Consider the following 18,574-nt stretch of genomic DNA (forward strand, 5'->3'; position numbering starts at 1 on the left):
GAGAAGACAGACCCTGGTGCGGGCAATCCTGGCCCCACCTCTCACAGAGAGCTTCCAGGACAGTGTGCCAACCCAGGAGGCAGGCTTCATGGGGCAGCAAGACACCTGGGCCAGAGAGTAGCACAGGCCACAGGCCTGGCCTGGCTGAGAAGCTGCTGCCCAGGGGACCCTTGCCATGGACTTGGGATTCTACCTGTTGTTTTCTAATGGCCCTAGAAGGTTCAGGTCTGGCAGCATCCTGGAGGCCAGGGCAGCGTCAGCCCAAATCTCATCAAACACATACAAATAAAAGAAGGCACTAGGGTGCTCACGTCAGGAGAAGCCAACGTGTGGAAACATATGTGCCAGTTGCCTTGAACAGATCAGCTTATTTTCTCATTGCCACAGCCTTAGAAGGTAGGTATCGTTATCCCTATTTTACAGATGACCAAATTGAGACTCATGGTCACGCAGGTAGACTGAGATGAAATGGTCGGAAGCAGATGATTGTCTTTTCAATACCGAGCAATAAGTTCACCGGGCTTTCCCTCCCGGATCCTTGGAGTTGGAAGAAAGACCACCAGCCCTGGCTGCGGGGATCAGTGGGGTCTACAAATCAAGGGCGTCTAGTTCTCTCAGATGCCATCATCTTTGGCCACCAGAGCTGCTCTGCTCTCTTCAGCATGCTTAAGGGGTGGGAGGTCTTCAAAAGGAACCTAGGCAAACAGAAAGTCCTGGGTGAAGCATGAAACAAATGAGTATTCAGGGTTTGGGCTCTCTGATGCATACCCGATTCAGGTATGGCTACAGCCTCTGACTGAGGCTGTCTGAGGAACCCTGTCGAAGGCGCTGCTCCCAGATCGCACATGTCTTAGTGTTTTCTCCCTGGCAGTCAGGAGCTAACCCTCAGCTCTGTGCTACTTGACCCGCAGTACCTTAATCCTCATGACATCATGGTGAGAAAAGAGCTAGGCTTGTCCCCATTTGGAAGGTGAGGAAACTGAACTAGAGAGAGATGCAGGGACTTCCTTAAGGCCACGTGTCTAGTAACTGGTGGACCTGGGACATGAACCCAAACAGTTGTCACTCGGGACCCATCACCCACAGTCTCTCTCGTTAGCCATCCCTGACCAGGGTCCTATAGGAGTCTAGTCCTGGGATCCTGCCTCTCAGCGGTTGGCTGGGATGACTTCCCCAAAGCAGACTCCTGGAGACCTTCAGGAGGGGGAGCAGGGACAGGCTGAGCAACCTGAGGATTGATGAGTTGACAGAAAGGGAAGAATGGGCCCAAAGCAGTTGGCTGTGGCCGCAGCTAGCGGGTATGAGGGGTGAGGCTGGTCAGGCGGAACTGTATCTCGTAGGGCATTTGGTAGCCCTGGAGAAGCCTGAACTTTGCTTCTGGTGCCTCTGGGCTATATGGCCCCAGCTGGGAGAGAAGCTGGGACCCAGAGAGTCTGGAGGAAGAGACCTATTTGGGGCTGGGAGATTCCCTCCTCACGGTCTCCTCCTTCTGCTCTGCAGTGTGGGGAGTGTAAATTTCCCCCTTCATTCCTCTTTCCCCTTGCTGCCTTCCTTGAACTCTGCCAAGGGGCACACCTCGAGAGCCCCAGACGTGGCTGGAAAAGAACCATCTTTACCTGCCATTTGAGAGGGCCTAGATAAACAGTGACGAACAGGGCTGGGTTTGGTGGCGGGATTTCGAATACCAAATCCTCCAGGGGCTCTCTAGAGCCCTTATAGGGAAAGGAGCGGAGGTCCTTTCTGTGGGCTGCTGGACACAGGAGTGGAGTGGAAAGTGACGACATTCATTCATGCGATAGATACTTTTTGAGCACCTGTTCGTGCTAGGCATTGCTCTAGACACTCAGAATACTGCAGCACATAAGACAGACTTAGTCCCTGCCCTCCTGGGGCTTATATTCTGCTATGGGGAAACATACTATAAACATGTAATAGATAAAGAAAATAATTTCAAAGAGCAATAGTGCTATGAAGGCAATGAAACCGGGTAATGTAGAGCGTTTCTGGGGGATGGAGTCCGACTTTAGTTAGAGAGTGGTCAGGGAGGGCCTCTCTGAGCTGAGACCTGAGAGATGAGACAGAGGAAGCCATGGGAATATCTGGGGCAGAGTGTTCCAGCAGAGAGAACATCAAGTACAAAGCCCCCTGAGGTGGGATTTTCAAAGAGATTATGGGTAGTGTGGGTTATTCATGGGCTGAGCGCTGTCCAACGGGTCAGGAGATGGATTTAGACTTGGATCTTCCTGTGTCTCAAGTGTTTTGGAGTAGAAAGCCCATTTTCTGTAAAATTCCTACCCTAAACCCCTAGGAAGAGTTGATTAAATGAAGTAATAAAGGTGAATGAAAAAGATCCCAAACCTCCCTCCTGTTCTGTTCCCCCTCCCTTCTTTCCACTTTCTGGGGTAGTGAGAGGAAGAGAAAGAAGGCTTTTCCAGGGTCCTAAGGGTGGGGGCTGGGCACGAGGCCTGCCGAGTCTTCAGTGACAGAGCTGGGTAGCGAGGTTGCAAGAGGCCAGGGGTGAGGAAACCAGCCCAGCTGTGGAGATCCTGCCGAAGGCAGCTGAGAAAAGCCAGTGCTGAAATGGTCAAGGGGGCTGGGACAGCCCTGGATGCAGGAAAAGGCTGGGGCTGAGGAGGAATTCCTATCCGTGGGCATGGGAGTGTGGGCTACAGGTCAGAGGCTCTGTGTTAGGGCCCCCCACTAGCTGGCCCCTTCACCGGGGACGGAGCCCCAGCCTCTGAGCTGCTGTCAGGATAGGGGGTGGAGGAGGACTGGAAAGGGAAACTGAGGCAGAATCCTGGCCAATCTGGTTAGGTTGACACAGGGAAAGGGGGTGGGAAGGCAATGCCTGAAACTTTGAGGTCCCAAGGGCACACGTAGCTCACCCGCAGGTGTGGAGGAGCCTGGGCCTACAGCAGCAAAATGAATTCCAGGCCTCACTTGCTGTAGGTGCTGCTATGTTGGAATTGGCGAGGGGATGACCTCAGAGGCTCCAGTGTGAGGGGACTAGAGAAGGCTGATCCACAGCAAGAGAGCAACTGTACCCTTTGCTGCCATCTGGACCATCATGTCCAGCTTGTAGCTCTTCCAGACAGCTTCTTGGGGGAAGGCATGAAGCAGTTAATACTTGATTTCTGAAATCTTTATCTTTGCCCAGAGCATCACTTTGTGTCAGCCTCTGAGACCCTGGCTTTTGTCGAAGGCACCTTGCTCCTTGGCTGCCCAGGTGTGGACAATCTTGAGTAAGAACTGCTTTTTTTCCAGTAGAATACCTTCGGTCTTATATAGCTGTCCCAGAGATACTAAGTGACCTACTCAAGGTCACACTGTAAACCAATGGAGGAAGTCGTAAAAATGAAAATGCAAATACGGATAGCTACCTTTATTGAGTATTCACCATGTGCCAGGTGCAGTATTATATGCTTTACCTGGTTAACCATCACATCCTTCATCCCTTTCTGATGGTGCTAATATTATCCCCATTGTACAGAAGAGAAAATAGGCTGAGAGAGGTGAATCACCTGCCCAAGTACACACAGCTAGTAAGTGAATGGAAAGGGACTTTAATAGAGTCTGACAACAGAGGCTATACCAATAACTGCTTTGATCCAGGGAGTTTGGGAGTCACCTAGGTCTCAAGAAAGGAAAATCAGCTGGTTTGGCCACACAGGGTCCTGGGGGAGAGGACAAGAAACCACTGTGACTCTTTCCTCTGCAGCCCTTTTCCTTCCTCCATTTCCCATTGTTTTTCTGGAAGGTAATTGCTTGGGGCAGTGACAACCTCCTGGCGAATTACACAGCTGGTTTCCCAGTGAGATTTGTAACAACAACTCTGCCAGCCTGGCAGCCCCCAGCAAGTTCCAGTTTAAGACACTAATTGCTGGATTGTGTAGTTGGTGCTAAATTGGGTAATTTCTCGGTGACAGCATGTGTGCCACTTCTTCCAATCCCAGATAGATGCGAGCTGCATCAGAGAATGTGTCACTCACAGCACCCTCCTAGCCTCCTTCACTCCCCACTTCCTAGCCAGCTACAGGCAACTGCAAAAGCAGCTGCTCCCCTGGGCTCAGAGGTTCGCCATCTGGGCAGCTCTCTGTGTGCTGGTGGCCTGGGATAGTAGATAGATGACTTGGTGCAATAAAATGGGGGAAAGTAGCACCAGCATCCAGAGTTGTCAGAGGGTTTCAGGGAGCTTCCTTTATTCTGTACTTATCTGACCTTGGACTTGGAACAAATTCAGTACTCACCACTCAGGGGAAAAGGCTAAACCACACTTTGGTTACCTCTGGAGTGTGTAGTATGTGTGTGGTTCTTAGTCATTTGTTTCCTTTTTAAAAAACAAAACAAAAAAACCAAATTCATTACTGTGTTCCTTCAGAAGGGTGTTTAATCCGTTTGGCTTCCCTGAGCAGCAGCCCAGGTATGAGGAAAGCTCAGGCCTTGGAGTGGGACTACACTGGGTTTGACTTCTGGGTTTGTCACCAACTGTATGACCTTGGGACGGTCAGCCCCTCCAAGCCTCAGTTTCTTCTTCTGTAAATTGGGAGGTGGGGATAATATCTATCCCTTGGCATAGTTGTGGGAATTAAAATGTCATAAGTGAAAAGGATCTTGTTCTTTATAGGCTTATATTCACTCAACAAACACCTGCCATCTACCAAACATTGTTCTAGGAGGGGGGGGGTAATGCAGTGAATAAGATGGACGAAATTCCTCCACTTACATGGAGCTTACATGCTCCATGTAAGAGAGACAGACAATTTCTGAATCACACAAATGGACAATGGTAATGATAGAAGAGCTATAGAGGTACACAGTGCCTTGAGAGCACACAGCAGGGGGATCTGACCTAGTCAGGGAGGCCAGAGAAAGCTTCCCTGAGGAAGCAACAACCGGGCTGAGATCTGAAGGGTGTGTAGGAGTTAGCAAGGCAGAGGTGGACGGGAAAAGCTTTCTGGACGGGTAGGGGGTGGGGAATAGGCCCCGTGATGGGAGAGATCATGGGACTGCAGAAAGACTGGCCTGGCTGGAGCAGAGGAAGCAAGGGGGAGAGTGTTGTGAGCAGAGTTTGGAAGCCCAGGAAGGGCCACAGCCTGCAGGCCTTGTTGGATGGGTTAAGGCATTTTATCCTAAGAACATCAATAAGCCAGTGAAGAGTTTTAACCACAGAAGTGACATGATCAGATTTGTGTTTCCAAATGACCATTTGGATTGGAGCCGGGTAAGAACGGAAGCAGGGAGACCATTTAGGAGGCTTTTGCAGACGTCCAGGCGGGAGATGATGTTCTGAGGTAGTTGGATTAGTTAGCAGTGTTTTCTGCTGCAAATACAGAAAATCTGGCCAACAGTGGTTTAAATAAGGAGGAGTTTACTCCTTCCTGCATTTAGGCCTGGAGGAAGGCAACTGCTTTATGTCGGAGCCATGGCTCAGTGACTCCAGGGCCAGCATTTCTGTGATTCTCTAGGCCTTTCTTTCATGGTGGCAAGACAGCTACCCTAGCTCCAGGCATCATGATTGTATTCAAGTTGAAAAGAAAGGGAGGAAGGATGGTACTTGCAAGCCCCATCCCTTTTATTATAAAGGCAAAAATCTTTCCCAGAATCCCTCATCAAATTTTTATGTATATATCGTTAGCTACAAGTGAATCATGTGGCTTCTAGGTACAAGGGAGGCTGGGAAAGGGGAAAGGAGGTTGAGAATGAGTTTTGGCTAGTCAGCCGACAGTGATTTGGTGCATATGGAAATAAGTGGGCAGATCTATTTTTAGGAAGCGGAATCCATAGGACTTGGCGATGGATTGAATTATTAGTCCCCTCCTCGCTTGTTTTTCCTGCCTGTGGATTATGTTTAGTAAGGAGGTGGCAGCAGAAGGTATGTGATCATAAGTGTGATATATAGGAGGAAGTTTATATAATGGAATCTATATCAATTAAATCTTCTCTTTAGGAAATCCATCAATTGGATATCTTCTTCTCCCAGTAATTTGGATTTGATTGTATTGTTTAATATTTGGACGTTGGGGATTTGGGAAGTCCAAAATGAAGGCTTCACATGTGGGATTATATTGTGTAATCTTTTAGAGTTTACAGAGTGGTTTTGTATCGCTTGATACTAAAATCCTTGGAGATAGGTGAGCAGGTATCATTAGGCTTAGAGAGGGTAGGTCACTTGTCTAGTGTCACACACTTTCTGGTCTCAGGGCTTGAGCTTTCTCCACTAGCGAGTACTGCCCTGTAGGACATGGGTAAGGGAGTTGGGGGTGGCTCGTCTGGAGAGAAGCAAACACAGGGACCCATCTCCTTTGAGACTAGAGCTGGGAGGACATGGATTGATGCTAAAGAGACTGATAAGATCTTTATGAAGGTTTAGGGCTGGCAGCAGCACCTGTGTGGTGGTGGAGGAAGGGGGGAAACCTGGGAATGCCCACCATTGGTGTGGACGTTCCCAGGTTTGATGTGGCCACAAAGAAAGCAAATGGGATGGTCTGGGTTTCTGTCAAAGTGGCCTTTTGTGCTGTGAGTCTCAGACATGGGTCCTGCCTGGGGCAGGAAGAGGAGGACCATGCCATGGATGAAAGACCAAGCTATCAAAGCTTCTTTCCAAGGTGGGGAGATGCTTCTAGGTGCTTTTCCAATAGCTGCTTGAGAGGCCATTTTGGTCTGAAGTCCCCTCTGCTTCCCCAGAGGGGGGCAGAGGAGGAGAATTGTCATCTAGAGCCAGGCAGTTAATACCTGTGAGGTGCCCCCCACCCAGTTCCCCTCCAGGCAAGATAACGAACATCTTCTCCAGCCCAGGCCATAGGGTGGGCCAGGGGCTGGGCATGTCCTACCTTCCCCTCTGTGGAAGATTCCCAGGAGACTTCACAATCTTCCTCATTGTCTCACATCCCTCAGGGTCAGGAAGTTCTTCTTGTTGTCTGACTGTGTCTCTTCCACTACTATTAATCATGTCCGCAGAGCTAGCTCCTCCTGACATCCCTGTGCCTAATAATGGCATCATTAGTCTTCCAGTCACGGCTGCTGCAAACTTCAGAGTCGTCTTCCTTTCTGACTCTCTCCCATCTCTTCCCAGTGTTTTCCAAACCCGTGTCTGCTGGAACTCTCTCAACCCACGCCTCAGAATTCCTTATTTGCCCAACTCTTCTGCCTTTATGCTTGCTGTTCCCTCCACTGGGAATTCTCTCTCCCTTACACACAGCCATCTTGTTCTCCATCTTAAACACACTTTTCTCTGGGAAGTCTTCCTCAATTTCCCTCTATTGGATCTGCTCTTGCCCTCATCTTAACTGGCCTGACATTTTGGTACCTCTTTCCAGCACAGTCATTTATTCATCTACTTAGCGAACATTTATTAAGTACCAGCTCTGGGCAAAGCCCCGAGTTAGGTGCTGGAGATCCAGTGATAAATAGAGGTTGGTTCCTACCCTGCAGAAGACCAGATTCTAGTTGGGAAGACAGAAACTGAAACAGACAATTTCAGTGCAGTGTGATAGCTGCTTTCATGGGAGGAACCCAGGGTGTGATAAAAACCCAATAGAGAGGCATAACCCAGAATAAGAGCACAAAAAGTCTTCGAGGGAAGGTGGGCTTAATATGAATAAGTGTTAGTTAGCCAGGGGAGTTGGTTGGAAGGTGGATGAAAGGAGATTCTAGGAGGAAGGAGCAGCTTGTGCAAAAATACAGGGACCTAAAATAACCCTATCACGTGAGAGATTGTTCCCCTGTTAGACTACAAGCCTCTCGATGACAGGGGCCACACTTAAATCACCTCTATACACTTCTCATTCCGAGTATTATTATGGTAGCTGCTCAACAAATATTTGTGGAATGGAATCATATTTGAGGGCAATGAAAAAAAAAAATGCAGTGGCTCAGCACCATGGACAGATCACACAGACACCTGCAGTTGGAGGTAGTCCAAACTGTAAGCTCATTTGCATACATTTGCATAATGAAGCCAACTTCATTTCTCTGGGGGCCCAAAGGCTCTGCATCATGGGGGATCCAATCAGTCCTGGTTTGGGGGGTTGGGCACGGAAACTGTCAAGGCCTGAGACTGGTCCTCGGAGGACTCCAGGAGAATCTCTTTTCCTCTTTGCTTACCACCCTTTTCTTTTTGGTCAGGAGCTAGTGGTCCTGAGCCTTTTGAAGTTAGGATTCTGCCTGGCGGTGGGAATCCTGACACCAAGGATGGGACAACCCGGATGGTGAGTAGTAGGAGACTCTGAGAGATGGGGTTCTTTTTTTTTTTTGGAGATGGGCTTCTTAAATCAGAATAACCTGGGTTTGAATCTTGATTCAAAGTGACTCACCCATTTACCGGCTTTGTGACCTTACCATTTTGAGCTCAATTTTCTCATGGGTAAGTGTGGATAATGTCTACACATAGGATTTCAGTGGGATTAGAGAATATTAGGTATGCACAGTACCTGGTACGTAGCAAGTGCTCAGAGATGAGCTGTGAGCAGGATTTGGAAGAAGCCATCCCCATGGTGGGTATGGGGAGGCAGTGGAGGGGAGGAAAGGAGGAAGAGCCTTGGAGGTGCTGCTGTCTGGAGTCTTTGAGGCTGTCATCACCTCATAGTCAGCAGATGGCCCAGGAGCCTGGTCTGGGATGAGAGAGGGCGCCGTCTGCCAGCTCCTCAGTCCCTGTCCCTCCTGCTGGCACCCCCTCCTGCCGTAGCTCCTGTCCTGGCAGCTCTGGAGTCCTGATTGGAGGCAGTACTTGCTGAGAGCTGACCTCTCTGTCCTGTAGTCTTGGCAAGCCTGGGATGGGGGCCAGGAGCACTGGTTCCAATGCTTTCTCTCCATCACCCCCCTGCCCTGCCAGCCCACTGTTCCTGGGAGGAGGAACTCCTGGGTTCTAACCCCAGTTTAGGATTCAGATGCTGCTCGAAGAGCCAGCATTCCTCCTCTTTATGTTTCTCCTCCCTTCATGACTCCCCTCCATTGGAATGGGGGTGGGTGGTAAAAGGCAAAAGGGGAAATTTCATCAGGGGATATTTGGAACCCGGAAGAGGAAGGTGGAGTCATCTCAGGTTATCCCTTCCTATCTCAGTCCTGGGTAGGGGGGGAAGGAGAATAAGCTTACAGCCAGATAGAGGGAGCTGGGTGTGGAAGGAAGCAGAGGGGTTTTCCTGCAGAATCGTGATAGATACGTAGATTTGGGTCCAGTGTTCTCTTTGGTTATTGCTTCTGGGAGCTGTGACCCAGAGGCCTGAGTCTTCCTAGCCGTGGAATTGGGTAGGGATGAGACACAGGTGTGGTGCTGGATCGATTTGCCTCATGTCAGCTTGTTAAAAGCTAGTTCACCTAATGGCTAGTATGTTTGACTATTGTTTTTATGTCTGTATTGGTATCTTTTTATTTTGGGTTACCTAAGGATTTTAAAAAACCCATTTGGTTGAGGGCATTTCCTCTTGTGAATAAGTATTTATCATATTTGCAGCATTTGATGGATGATGACGTTATTTTGTGCCCTTGTGAGCATCTTTGTCTAGTATGACTGTTTTAAGGCTTTTAAGCCCATTTGTGGAAAGATAGTGGAATCCATCGCACTAAATTGGTATGCACTACCTAAAGGGATATAAGAATACCTAATAAAAGATAGTTTCAGGTGACGTGGCCTGTCGTTCAGTCCTAATCCCACTGCTCCCTGTTTCTCCAGGAGGTTCCTGGGGCCTGGCCCCCAGCACTATGAAGAGCCCTTGCTGAGGCCATGAGGGGTTATCATGGCGACCGAGGCAGCCATCCCCGCCCAGCCCGCTTTGCCGACCAGCAGCATATGGACGTGGGCCCCGCTGCCAGGGCTCCATACCTGCTGGGCTCCGGGGAGGCCTTCTCCACCGAGCCCCGCTTCTGTGCCCCAAGAGCTGGCCTGGGACACCTTTCTCCTGAAGGGCCCCTGAGCCTGAGTGAGGGACCAGCGTCAGGCCCCGAGGGAGGGCCGGGAGGGGCCGGGGTTGGGGGGGGTAGCAGCACCTTCCCCAGGATGTACCCTGGCCAGGGCCCCTTCGACACCTGTGAAGACTGTGTGGGCCACCCACAGGGCAAGGGTGCCCCCCGCCTGCCTCCCACACTTCTGGACCAGTTTGAAAAGCAGTTGCCCGTTCAACAAGATGGCTTCCACACGCTGCCATACCAGCGAGGGCCAGCAGGGGCCGGGCCCGGGCCAGGGTCTGGCACTACCCCGGAGGCCCGCAGCGAGAGCCCCAGCCGCATCCGGCACCTGGTTCACTCTGTGCAGAAGCTGTTTGCCAAGTCCCACTCTCTGGAGGCGCCAGGGAAGCGGGACTATAATGGGCCCAAGGCTGAGGGCAGAGGTGGCTCCGGCGGAGACAGCTACCCTGGCCCGGGCTCTGGAGGCCTCCACACCTCCCACCACCACCATCACCACCACCACCACCACCACCAGTCCCGGCATGGCAAGAGGAGCAAGAGCAAGGACCGCAAGGGGGATGGACGGCAGCAGGCCAAGGCCGCGGGCTGGTGGAGCTCCGACGACAACTTGGACAGTGACAGCGGCTTCCTGGCCGGTGGGCGGCCCCCTGGGGAGCCTGGTGGTCCCTTCTGCCTGGAGGCTCCAGATGGGTCCTACCGGGACTTGAGCTTCAAGGGGCGCTCGGGCGGGTCGGAAGGCCGCTGTCTCGCCTGCACTGGCATGTCCATGTCACTGGACGGACAATCGGTCAAGCGGAGTGCCTGGCATACCATGATGGTCAGCCAGGGCCGGGATGGATACCCAGGGGCCGGGCCAGGCAAGGGGCTCCTGGGTCCAGAGGCCAAGGCCAAAGCCAGGACTTATCACTATCTGCAGGTGAGGCTTTGGTGGGGGTGGGGAACAGGGTCCTCAGCCCTCATCAATGTTGTCACCCAGGGAGCTGTGGAAAGGGTTGGGTGGGAGCCAGCTATTCCCAGGATGGAGGGTCTGGAGTCAGGGAGGCTCTCCCTTGCCTCACTGTATTGCCTTGAGCCCCTTTGGGGACCTCAGTTTCCCTGTTTATGCAGTGAAGGGGCCCTTCTATTTTGATACTGTATGTCAGTGCCGGGAAGATTTTTCCTTTACCTGAGGTTTTGGACAAGCTGTGCTGGCCTCTGCCTCGTGAGGCTGGAGGCAGAATGAGGTTGAGAGTAGGCAGTGAACAGGACAGTGCGGTGCTCCCTGCCTGTAGCTTCCCCAAGATTGGAGGTCAGCCGTTGGAAAGCAGTCCTCTTGCCCCTTAGGCCTTCTCCAGACCTCTTTTCTGCCCAAACCTGGGTGGTCCAGATATTGTTTGAATGTGAAGGTCAGTTATTTCCAGAATGTGCCTCTGCTGGTGTTTGTCATTCTGGGGAACCTGCAGCAGGACACCCGTGAGGCTGTGGAAGAGCCTGGGAGCCTGTCTCATGGGTTTCCCCAGGCTGGGCTTCACACAAGTCTGAGCTCCAGACACAGCAGCAGGCCAGGGCACACTGTCCCTGTCCTCTTCTACCAACTCTATAGTGTCTGCAGTTGAGGCTAAGAGCTCTGAACCCTTCTTCTTATGGAGCCTTCATCCATCTCTCACTGTCCCCTCTCCGTCTTCCTATTGAGATGGGGTCGGGGGCTCTTCTTGCCATCAACCTCCCTCTTCTCTGCCTTACGCTCCCCTCTCATATCCCCTGACAGGCTTTCTTGAGCCCTGCTGTAGTTTTAGGAGGAAAAGTCTAGACAAGTCCTAGAAGTCCAGTAGACTTAGGGTTATCCCCCAAACCCACGTTCCGTGTAGTTCATCTGCGTCCATTCATTCAGTGAGCATTTCCTGGGTGCTGTGGGTACAAAGATGAAGACACAGATGCTGCTTGGGAGGAGCTCACCATTTAAAGGTGGGATAGACAAGGCATCAGGTAGAATACACTGTGATGAGGCTGTGAGAGGAGAGAGCCTTGGGAGCCCAGAGGAGGCACCTCACCCACCTGGGTGATGGTGGCCAGAACAACTTCTAGGAAGAATGTCCCCTGAGCAGAATCTCAGTGGAGAATTTGGAGTTAGTTGAGTGCAGAAGTTCCAGGATTAAGGGTGTTCCAGGAAGAGACTACAGCACGTTCAAAGGTGTGGAGAGTTGAGCTTGCATGTGTCTTTGGGTGTCACTGGCCTTTTTGGTAAGTTGTTCACATGTTAGGGCTCTCCTGGGTAGGGAACTCACAAAAGCTCAAGGGAACAGATGGGGCCACAGTGGAAGCAGGAAGGGGTGGGAGACAGAAGGGGAGGTTGGAGACTTCTAGGATTCAGGACTTCTGGGTTGGCCTTGGATTGCCCCCTCCCTGGGAGAGAGGTTCTCTAAGCTGGGGATTGAAGGGTCCAGCAGAAAGGGTCGAGGAGAGAACACCAACCCTTCTTCTCCCATCCCTGGAACCTTGCCACCACTCCGCTGCTCCCTGCTGCTTCTCCAGGGCTTCCCTCACCTCCCTGGGGGCTTCCTTTTTAACATGCAACTCACAGTGTCCTGCAGAGGAGCCAGCAGCTCCGCAGTGGCTATGGAGTGGGAGCCCTGCAGTGTGCAGAGCGTGCCTGGCTGTCCCATCTGCCTCCCTCTGCCTCTGTGGCTCCTCTCTGTAGAGTATGGGGAAGGGCAAGGATCGATCCGGGGCTGGGGTTCCAGGGAATCTTAGGACTGGAAAGTCTGAGCCTGTTTGGGGGAGAACAAGGGGCTGCAGGGACTCTCTAGACGGACTGGTGCCCCCCTGGCACAAAAGCAGGGAAAGCTGGCCACATCAGACCAGGTGTCTTTGTTGGATCCCCAGTCCTTTTGTTGAGACCTTGTTCCCCTACTGGATGCCAGCTCTCTCTCAGACTTCTTGCAGAATCCCTCTTTTCACTCAGAGCCCTTGTTCCTTTATGGAGCCTCGTCTCTTCCCTGCGTTCCCATCTTCTGATTGAGCCCAGCCCCACACCGAGCCCTGTCCGCCTCACCCCCTGAGGGCTCCTTCATGGGGCCCCATCCCATCCCTGTTCTTACACTGATCTCTGACCCCTCATTTAGTCCCACCCCAGAATCTCTATTCCTCTCCCGAGCCCTATGCTCTCCCTGAAGCCTGACCCCCACCCCATTTAACCTGTTCTTTTCAACAGGTGTTTTAAATCTTCGCTACCTGCCCTGGGCCCCTCCTGCATACCTTCATTACACCTCATTCTTCACAGTGTAGGCCAACCATCCCAGACTCCCTCACCTTCCTGTCAGTGCACCTGGGGACTCATCAAAATCCCCAGCCACCCTCATACCCTTCCTTCTTGGCTCAGAGGAGAAGCCAGGACCACCCATCCCAGCATGACGCCTCCACAGGGCTTGAGCCCATCTCTCTGGGATCCCCTCTGTCCATGAGCTGTCCCCCCTTCCTCCCCACATTTAAAGACTGTCTCTTTACTGACTCTTTCCCTCATCCTGCAAACATGCCCAAATCTCTCTCATCCTAAAAAAAAAATATTTTTCTTCAACCCCATACCCCTTTCCATCTCCCTCCTGTCTTCCCTTCATTTCCAAGTTCTCAGAGTGTAGACTCCACTACTTCACTTCCTTTCACTCTCCCCTTTACTGCAGTCTGACTTCCACACCCCTGTCCTCTAAAATGTCCTGGGAGTGGTCACCAATGGTCTCTTGAGAACTCTCCTTGAAAGGTACCTTTCAATGCTTATAACAATGGTCAACATTGGGCACTTACTCTGTGCTGGGCACTCTATATTGGCTCACTTATCTTTCCCACCAATGCTGTGAAGTGGGCATAATTATCATCACCAGTTCACAGACGAGGAAACTGAGGCTTAGAGATTAATCAGTTTTGCTTAAGTTTACCCAGCTAGCAAGTGACGGGGCCAGAATTCGAACATGGTTCTAACTCCCTAGCCTGAATCACTAACCTCTGCACGCACTGTGGCATTTGACATTATCAACTCCTTCTATTCTGGAAATGTCTCCTGTTTCCATGACATGGCATTCTCCTGACTTCCCTCCCACCCTTCTGCCCACTCTTTCTCAGGTGACTTCATAGGCTCCTCTCCCTTTCTTCACAGTCCCCTTTTAAATGTCAGTGGATCCCTTCCCACCTCTCTTTCTTCTTTCCCCTGGGCTGTTTCATTCACTCCTGTGGACTCAGCTGCCACCCATGACTCCCCCATGTCTGCCTCCAGCCCAGATCTCTCCGCTGAACTCCAGAACCAAACGCCCAACCACCTGCTCCACAGTTCTCTGCCAACTCAAGATGCTCAACGCTGAACCTATCACCTTTTCCCCAAACCTGTTTCTCTGGGATTCTGTGGCTCAGTGAGCAGCAGCCCCATCCCCCCAGGTCCTCAGCCAGCAGGATCTCAGTCGTCATCGACTCCTCCCCACCCCCTCACCCCCCACGTCTAATCAGGCTCACTGATGCTCCTTAACACCTCTCATTTCCATCTCCTCTTCCCCCTCATTGTCATTGTCTTAATTTAAGCCTCATCATCTCTTGCCTGGATAACAGCATCAGCCTCTTAATTGGTCTCCCTCTCGCCACTTGAGCCCCTGCCCTGCTCCTGGCCCTCCACGATCCATCCTCTGTTTGGACTGTTGAAATGCTCTTTCTGAGGCACAAATTGATGTCACTCCCTCTGTGGTTCTTCACAGAAGGGAGGCAGAAAGTCAGAGGATTTGGGCTATAAGCAGTTAAGAGGATGAAGGAGAAGGAGGGGTGAAAGGTCACTGAGGTCAGGTGACGCTTTAGAGGGGTGAGGTTGACATAGGTCACTTTGGCCTCTGAGCTTCAGCCTCTTGGCACCTGGCATGTCAGCTCCTAGACTCTCTAGGTGGTCCTCAATTAAGGAGCAAAAGGCACATGGAGGATGATGGGGCATCTCCTGTAGCGGAGACCTCACCTGCTCTGCCTCTGCACATTCCTGAACGTGGCCTGCTTGAGCCAGGGCTGAGTGTCTCCCACTGGCAGTGGAGAATGTGGGTCCCCACTTCCAGATTCAGCAGGGACTTGTCTGAAAGACAGAGGCCCCTTGTCCCTGCAGGTGCCGCAAGATGACTGGGGGGGTTACCCCACTGGGGGCAAGGACGGGGAGATCCCCTGCCGCAGGATGCGGAGCGGCAGCTACATCAAAGCCATGGGGGATGAGGAGAGTGGAGACTCAGATGGCAGCCCCAAGACATCTCCCAAAGCGGTCGCCCGGCGCTTCACCACCCGCCGCTCCTCCAGCGTGGACCAGGCCCGGATCAAGTAAGGACAGGGAGAGCTGGGGTGGGGGTGGGGTGTAGGATGCTGATCCTGGGTGCCTGTAGGAGACGTGCGTAGAGTGGGTACCAGTCAGGTTCCCTGCTTAGGGTTCAGTTGGGCAGTCTTGCTCTGCCCCATATAAAGAGGGGGTGCCTGTGATAACCCCTATCTGAATGTCTCTTTGGCAGAATCCCTTTACCCAGGAGTCTCCTGGGGATCTCTGGGATTTCTGAGGGTTAGACCTGCTCAGGGGCCTCAGTGCTCTCATTCCCCTCCCCCACCTCCTAGCAGACCCCCATTCTGAATCTGGAATTTTGACCTTTCCCAGCTGCTGTGTCCCACCCAGGATCCACCCCCGGAGCTCCATCCCTGGCTATAGCCGTTCCCTCACCACCGGACAGGTAGGGAGAGGCCCAGCATGCTGGAAGGAAAGGGTGGGAAGGGGGATTCAGTCCCATGCTCAGCCTAGGCCTTAAAATCAGGAATCTGCCCATGGAGAGAGAACAGGTCTGGTTCTGGGGAGCTGGGAAGCCTGCCTTGGGACTCCTGGAGCTGACTCAGACTGAGGATCTCAGAGAGTCACATCCTTAAAAACCACAAAGCATCCTCAAAGTGATGAACTTGTAACGGCAGCGTCAGTTCTCTGAGGTTCCCCAGCCCTTTCGTGGCCTGATTTCTCCCAACCCACCCCATGTAAAAGGCAAGATTGAGCGTATAGACTGGAGATAGGCAGAACTGCAGTCTCAGAGATGATCAGGGCTTGAGGTCTTTCCCCTCCACTCCACCCTGTGGAACACTGGCAAAATACCTCCCTCTCAACGCCTCTGTTGGCTCGTCTTTTTTTTTTTTTTTTTTTTAATGTAATTTATTTATTTTTGGCTGTGCTGGGTCTTCGTTGTGGTGCGCGGGCTTCTCATCGTGGTGGCTTCTCTTGTTGCGGAGCACGGGCTCTAGATGCGCGGGCTTCAGTAGTTGCGGCACGCAGACTCAGTAGTTGTGGCGCATGGGCTTAGTTGCTCCGTGGCATGTGGGATCTTCCCGGACCAGGGCTCGACCCTGTGTCCCCTGCATTGGTAGGCGGATTCTTAACCACTGCGCCACCAGGGAAGCCAAGCCCCTGTTGGCTCATCTTTGAAATGACAATTGTAATGATGATTATCTCACAGGGGTTTTGTGAGTTCAGTGAGAAAATATATGCAAACACAAGGTACCTGGCCCCACACTGGTATTTTACAAGTGTGAGTTCTACCTAAGTGTAGACTTTACCCTTAACTAAAGGAGGCAGTGCAGTTTAGTAATTAAATGCGTGAGGTGGGTTTGAATTCCAGCTCAGCTACTTACCAGCTGAGTGACCTGGGGCAAGATACTTGACTTTTTTGAGGCCCACTCTCCCTATTTAAAAATAGGCATCATAATAGTGTTCTTGGCACACAGCCAGCACTCAATAAAGGTTAGCTATTTTTACTGTTTGCTGGGCAAAAAAAGCAATGCAAAGACCGTCCTGGTTGGCTCCCATGGTTTTGCTGCTGCAGTCTCTCAGCATTTCTTTGTTACATTTCCTGAATCAGGGAATCTGATTGGCACAGCCATCTTTTCACAGAAGACCATTCTATGTCGCTAAACCCACTAGTTAATGCTCAGACCTTGTTTTACTTGATCCATCAGCAACATCTAACGCAGCTGATGACTCTCTCCTTCCTGAAACACTTTTCTCAGTTGGCTTTGAGGACACCACACCTTTTAGGTTCTTCTGCCTTCTCTCTCTGGTTGCCTATTCTTAGTCTGTGTCACTGGTGCCCGCAAACTCTTCAGGATCTGAACACTGGAGTTTTCCAGGGCTTAGTTCCTGGACTTCTTCCTACACTCACTCTTTGGGTGAGCTCATCCAGGCTCATGGCTTTGAATATTATTGAGAGCCTGATGACTCCCAAATGTCTATCACCAGCCCACATTCTCCCATAAATGCATATATATCTGTGTGTTGAAATCTCACATGGATGTTGAGTAGACATCTCAAACTTGAGATGTTCAAAACCAAACTGCTGGTACCCTTTTCTCCCTCCTCAAATTTCCTACTCCATCCAATGTCTTCTCCATTTCAGATAATGGCAATTTTGTTATTCCAGGAGCACTGATCTAAAACACTGAAGTCAGTCTGCACTCCTTTCTCTCTCACACATCCCATGTCCAACCCTTCAGCAAATTCTGTCGGTCCCACCTTCAAAGTATTTCCAGGATCCAGTCACTCCTCACCATCTCCACTGCCAGCACGTCAGTGCAAGTCACCACGTCAGTGCAAGTTCTTTTGTCTAGACTGTTGCACTGTTTTCTAGTTGATCTCTTGCACTTGTCCTTGCTCCACTTCATTCTCTCATAATACGGCCAGAGTGATCATTTAAGAATAAAATTGCATTCAATCAAGACCTTGCTCAGGGGAATAGTCAAACACTGTACTATGATGTATAAGGCCCTGCATGATCTGGCCCTTTGCTCCCTCTGAGTTCCTGTTCTAACACTGTTCCCATCCCACACCCACTCCAGCCACACTGGTCTCCTTGCTGCACCTCTGACACCACACGTGTGCTTCAGCCTTAGGTCCTTTGCTGCTACCTCTGCCTGGATCTCTCCTTCCCAGATACTCCCATGGATTGCTCCCTCGCTTCTTTCAGGTCTTTACCCAAACGTTCTAAATTTTAATTTTAACCCCCTCAACATTTCCTGTTTCCCTTCTCTGTTCTTCTCCTTTTCCTCTTCCTCCCCCCCCCCACTTCTTCTTTTCATCGCTTTACACTATCTAACATCATGTATACTTTACATATTTTTCCAGGGGGCCATGGTTTATAACCCCTGATTTACAGAAGAGGAAATTTACAGGTTTAATGAACTAGCGACATCACTCTATTATCTTTATCACTTTTTGCCCTTCTAGTATTTTCCTAGAACATCTTTTCCTATATTTTACTTTAAAGCTTTTTGTCTCTTTATGTTTTAGGTGTGTCTTTTGTAAGTAGTTTATAGCTATATTTTATTTTATATCCATTCTGACAATTGTTTGAGAGTTTAGTACATTTATATTTATTGTGATTTCTGATATGCTTGGATTCATTTCTGTCATCTTATTTTGTGCCCATCTATTTATCCTGCCTTTTGGGTGATGCTTTTCTACTCCTTTGCTGCCTTCTTTTGGATCAATTGGATTTTCTTCATTTTTCTCTTCACCAAATCCCACACTGATTTGGCAGTTATATGTACTAATTTCATTATTTTTGTGGTTATTCTTATACTTTCATGTGCATATTTGACTTAGCAAAGTCTCAGATTGTCTTAGATTGACAATTACTTCTACCCTTCTTCTGAACAATGTAAAGAC

General features: G+C 50.8%; 1 protein-coding gene across 5 annotated transcripts in view; it reads left to right on the top strand.

The window, feature by feature from the left end:
- Window positions 1–18,574, top strand: part of DLGAP3 (DLG associated protein 3) — a 66,081-nt gene that overhangs the window by 13,383 nt on the left and 34,124 nt on the right. For 4 of the 5 annotated variants that reach the window (XM_030865410.2, XM_060308098.1, XM_060308091.1 and 1 more), the window contains 4 exons: window positions 8,125–8,207; window positions 9,668–10,816; window positions 15,002–15,207; window positions 15,533–15,605. In XM_030865410.2, the coding sequence (XP_030721270.1) occupies window positions 9,719–10,816; window positions 15,002–15,207; window positions 15,533–15,605 (1,377 nt within the window). In that variant the 5' untranslated portion in view covers window positions 8,125–8,207; window positions 9,668–9,718. The remainder of the gene's footprint in view (window positions 1–8,124; window positions 8,208–9,667; window positions 10,817–15,001; window positions 15,208–15,532; window positions 15,606–18,574) is intronic. The other variant, XM_060308106.1, reaches the window with a different exon arrangement.

Source organism: Globicephala melas, chromosome 1 (genome assembly GCF_963455315.2).
Source record: "Globicephala melas chromosome 1, mGloMel1.2, whole genome shotgun sequence".
Classification (NCBI taxonomy): Eukaryota; Metazoa; Chordata; class Mammalia; order Artiodactyla; family Delphinidae; genus Globicephala; species Globicephala melas.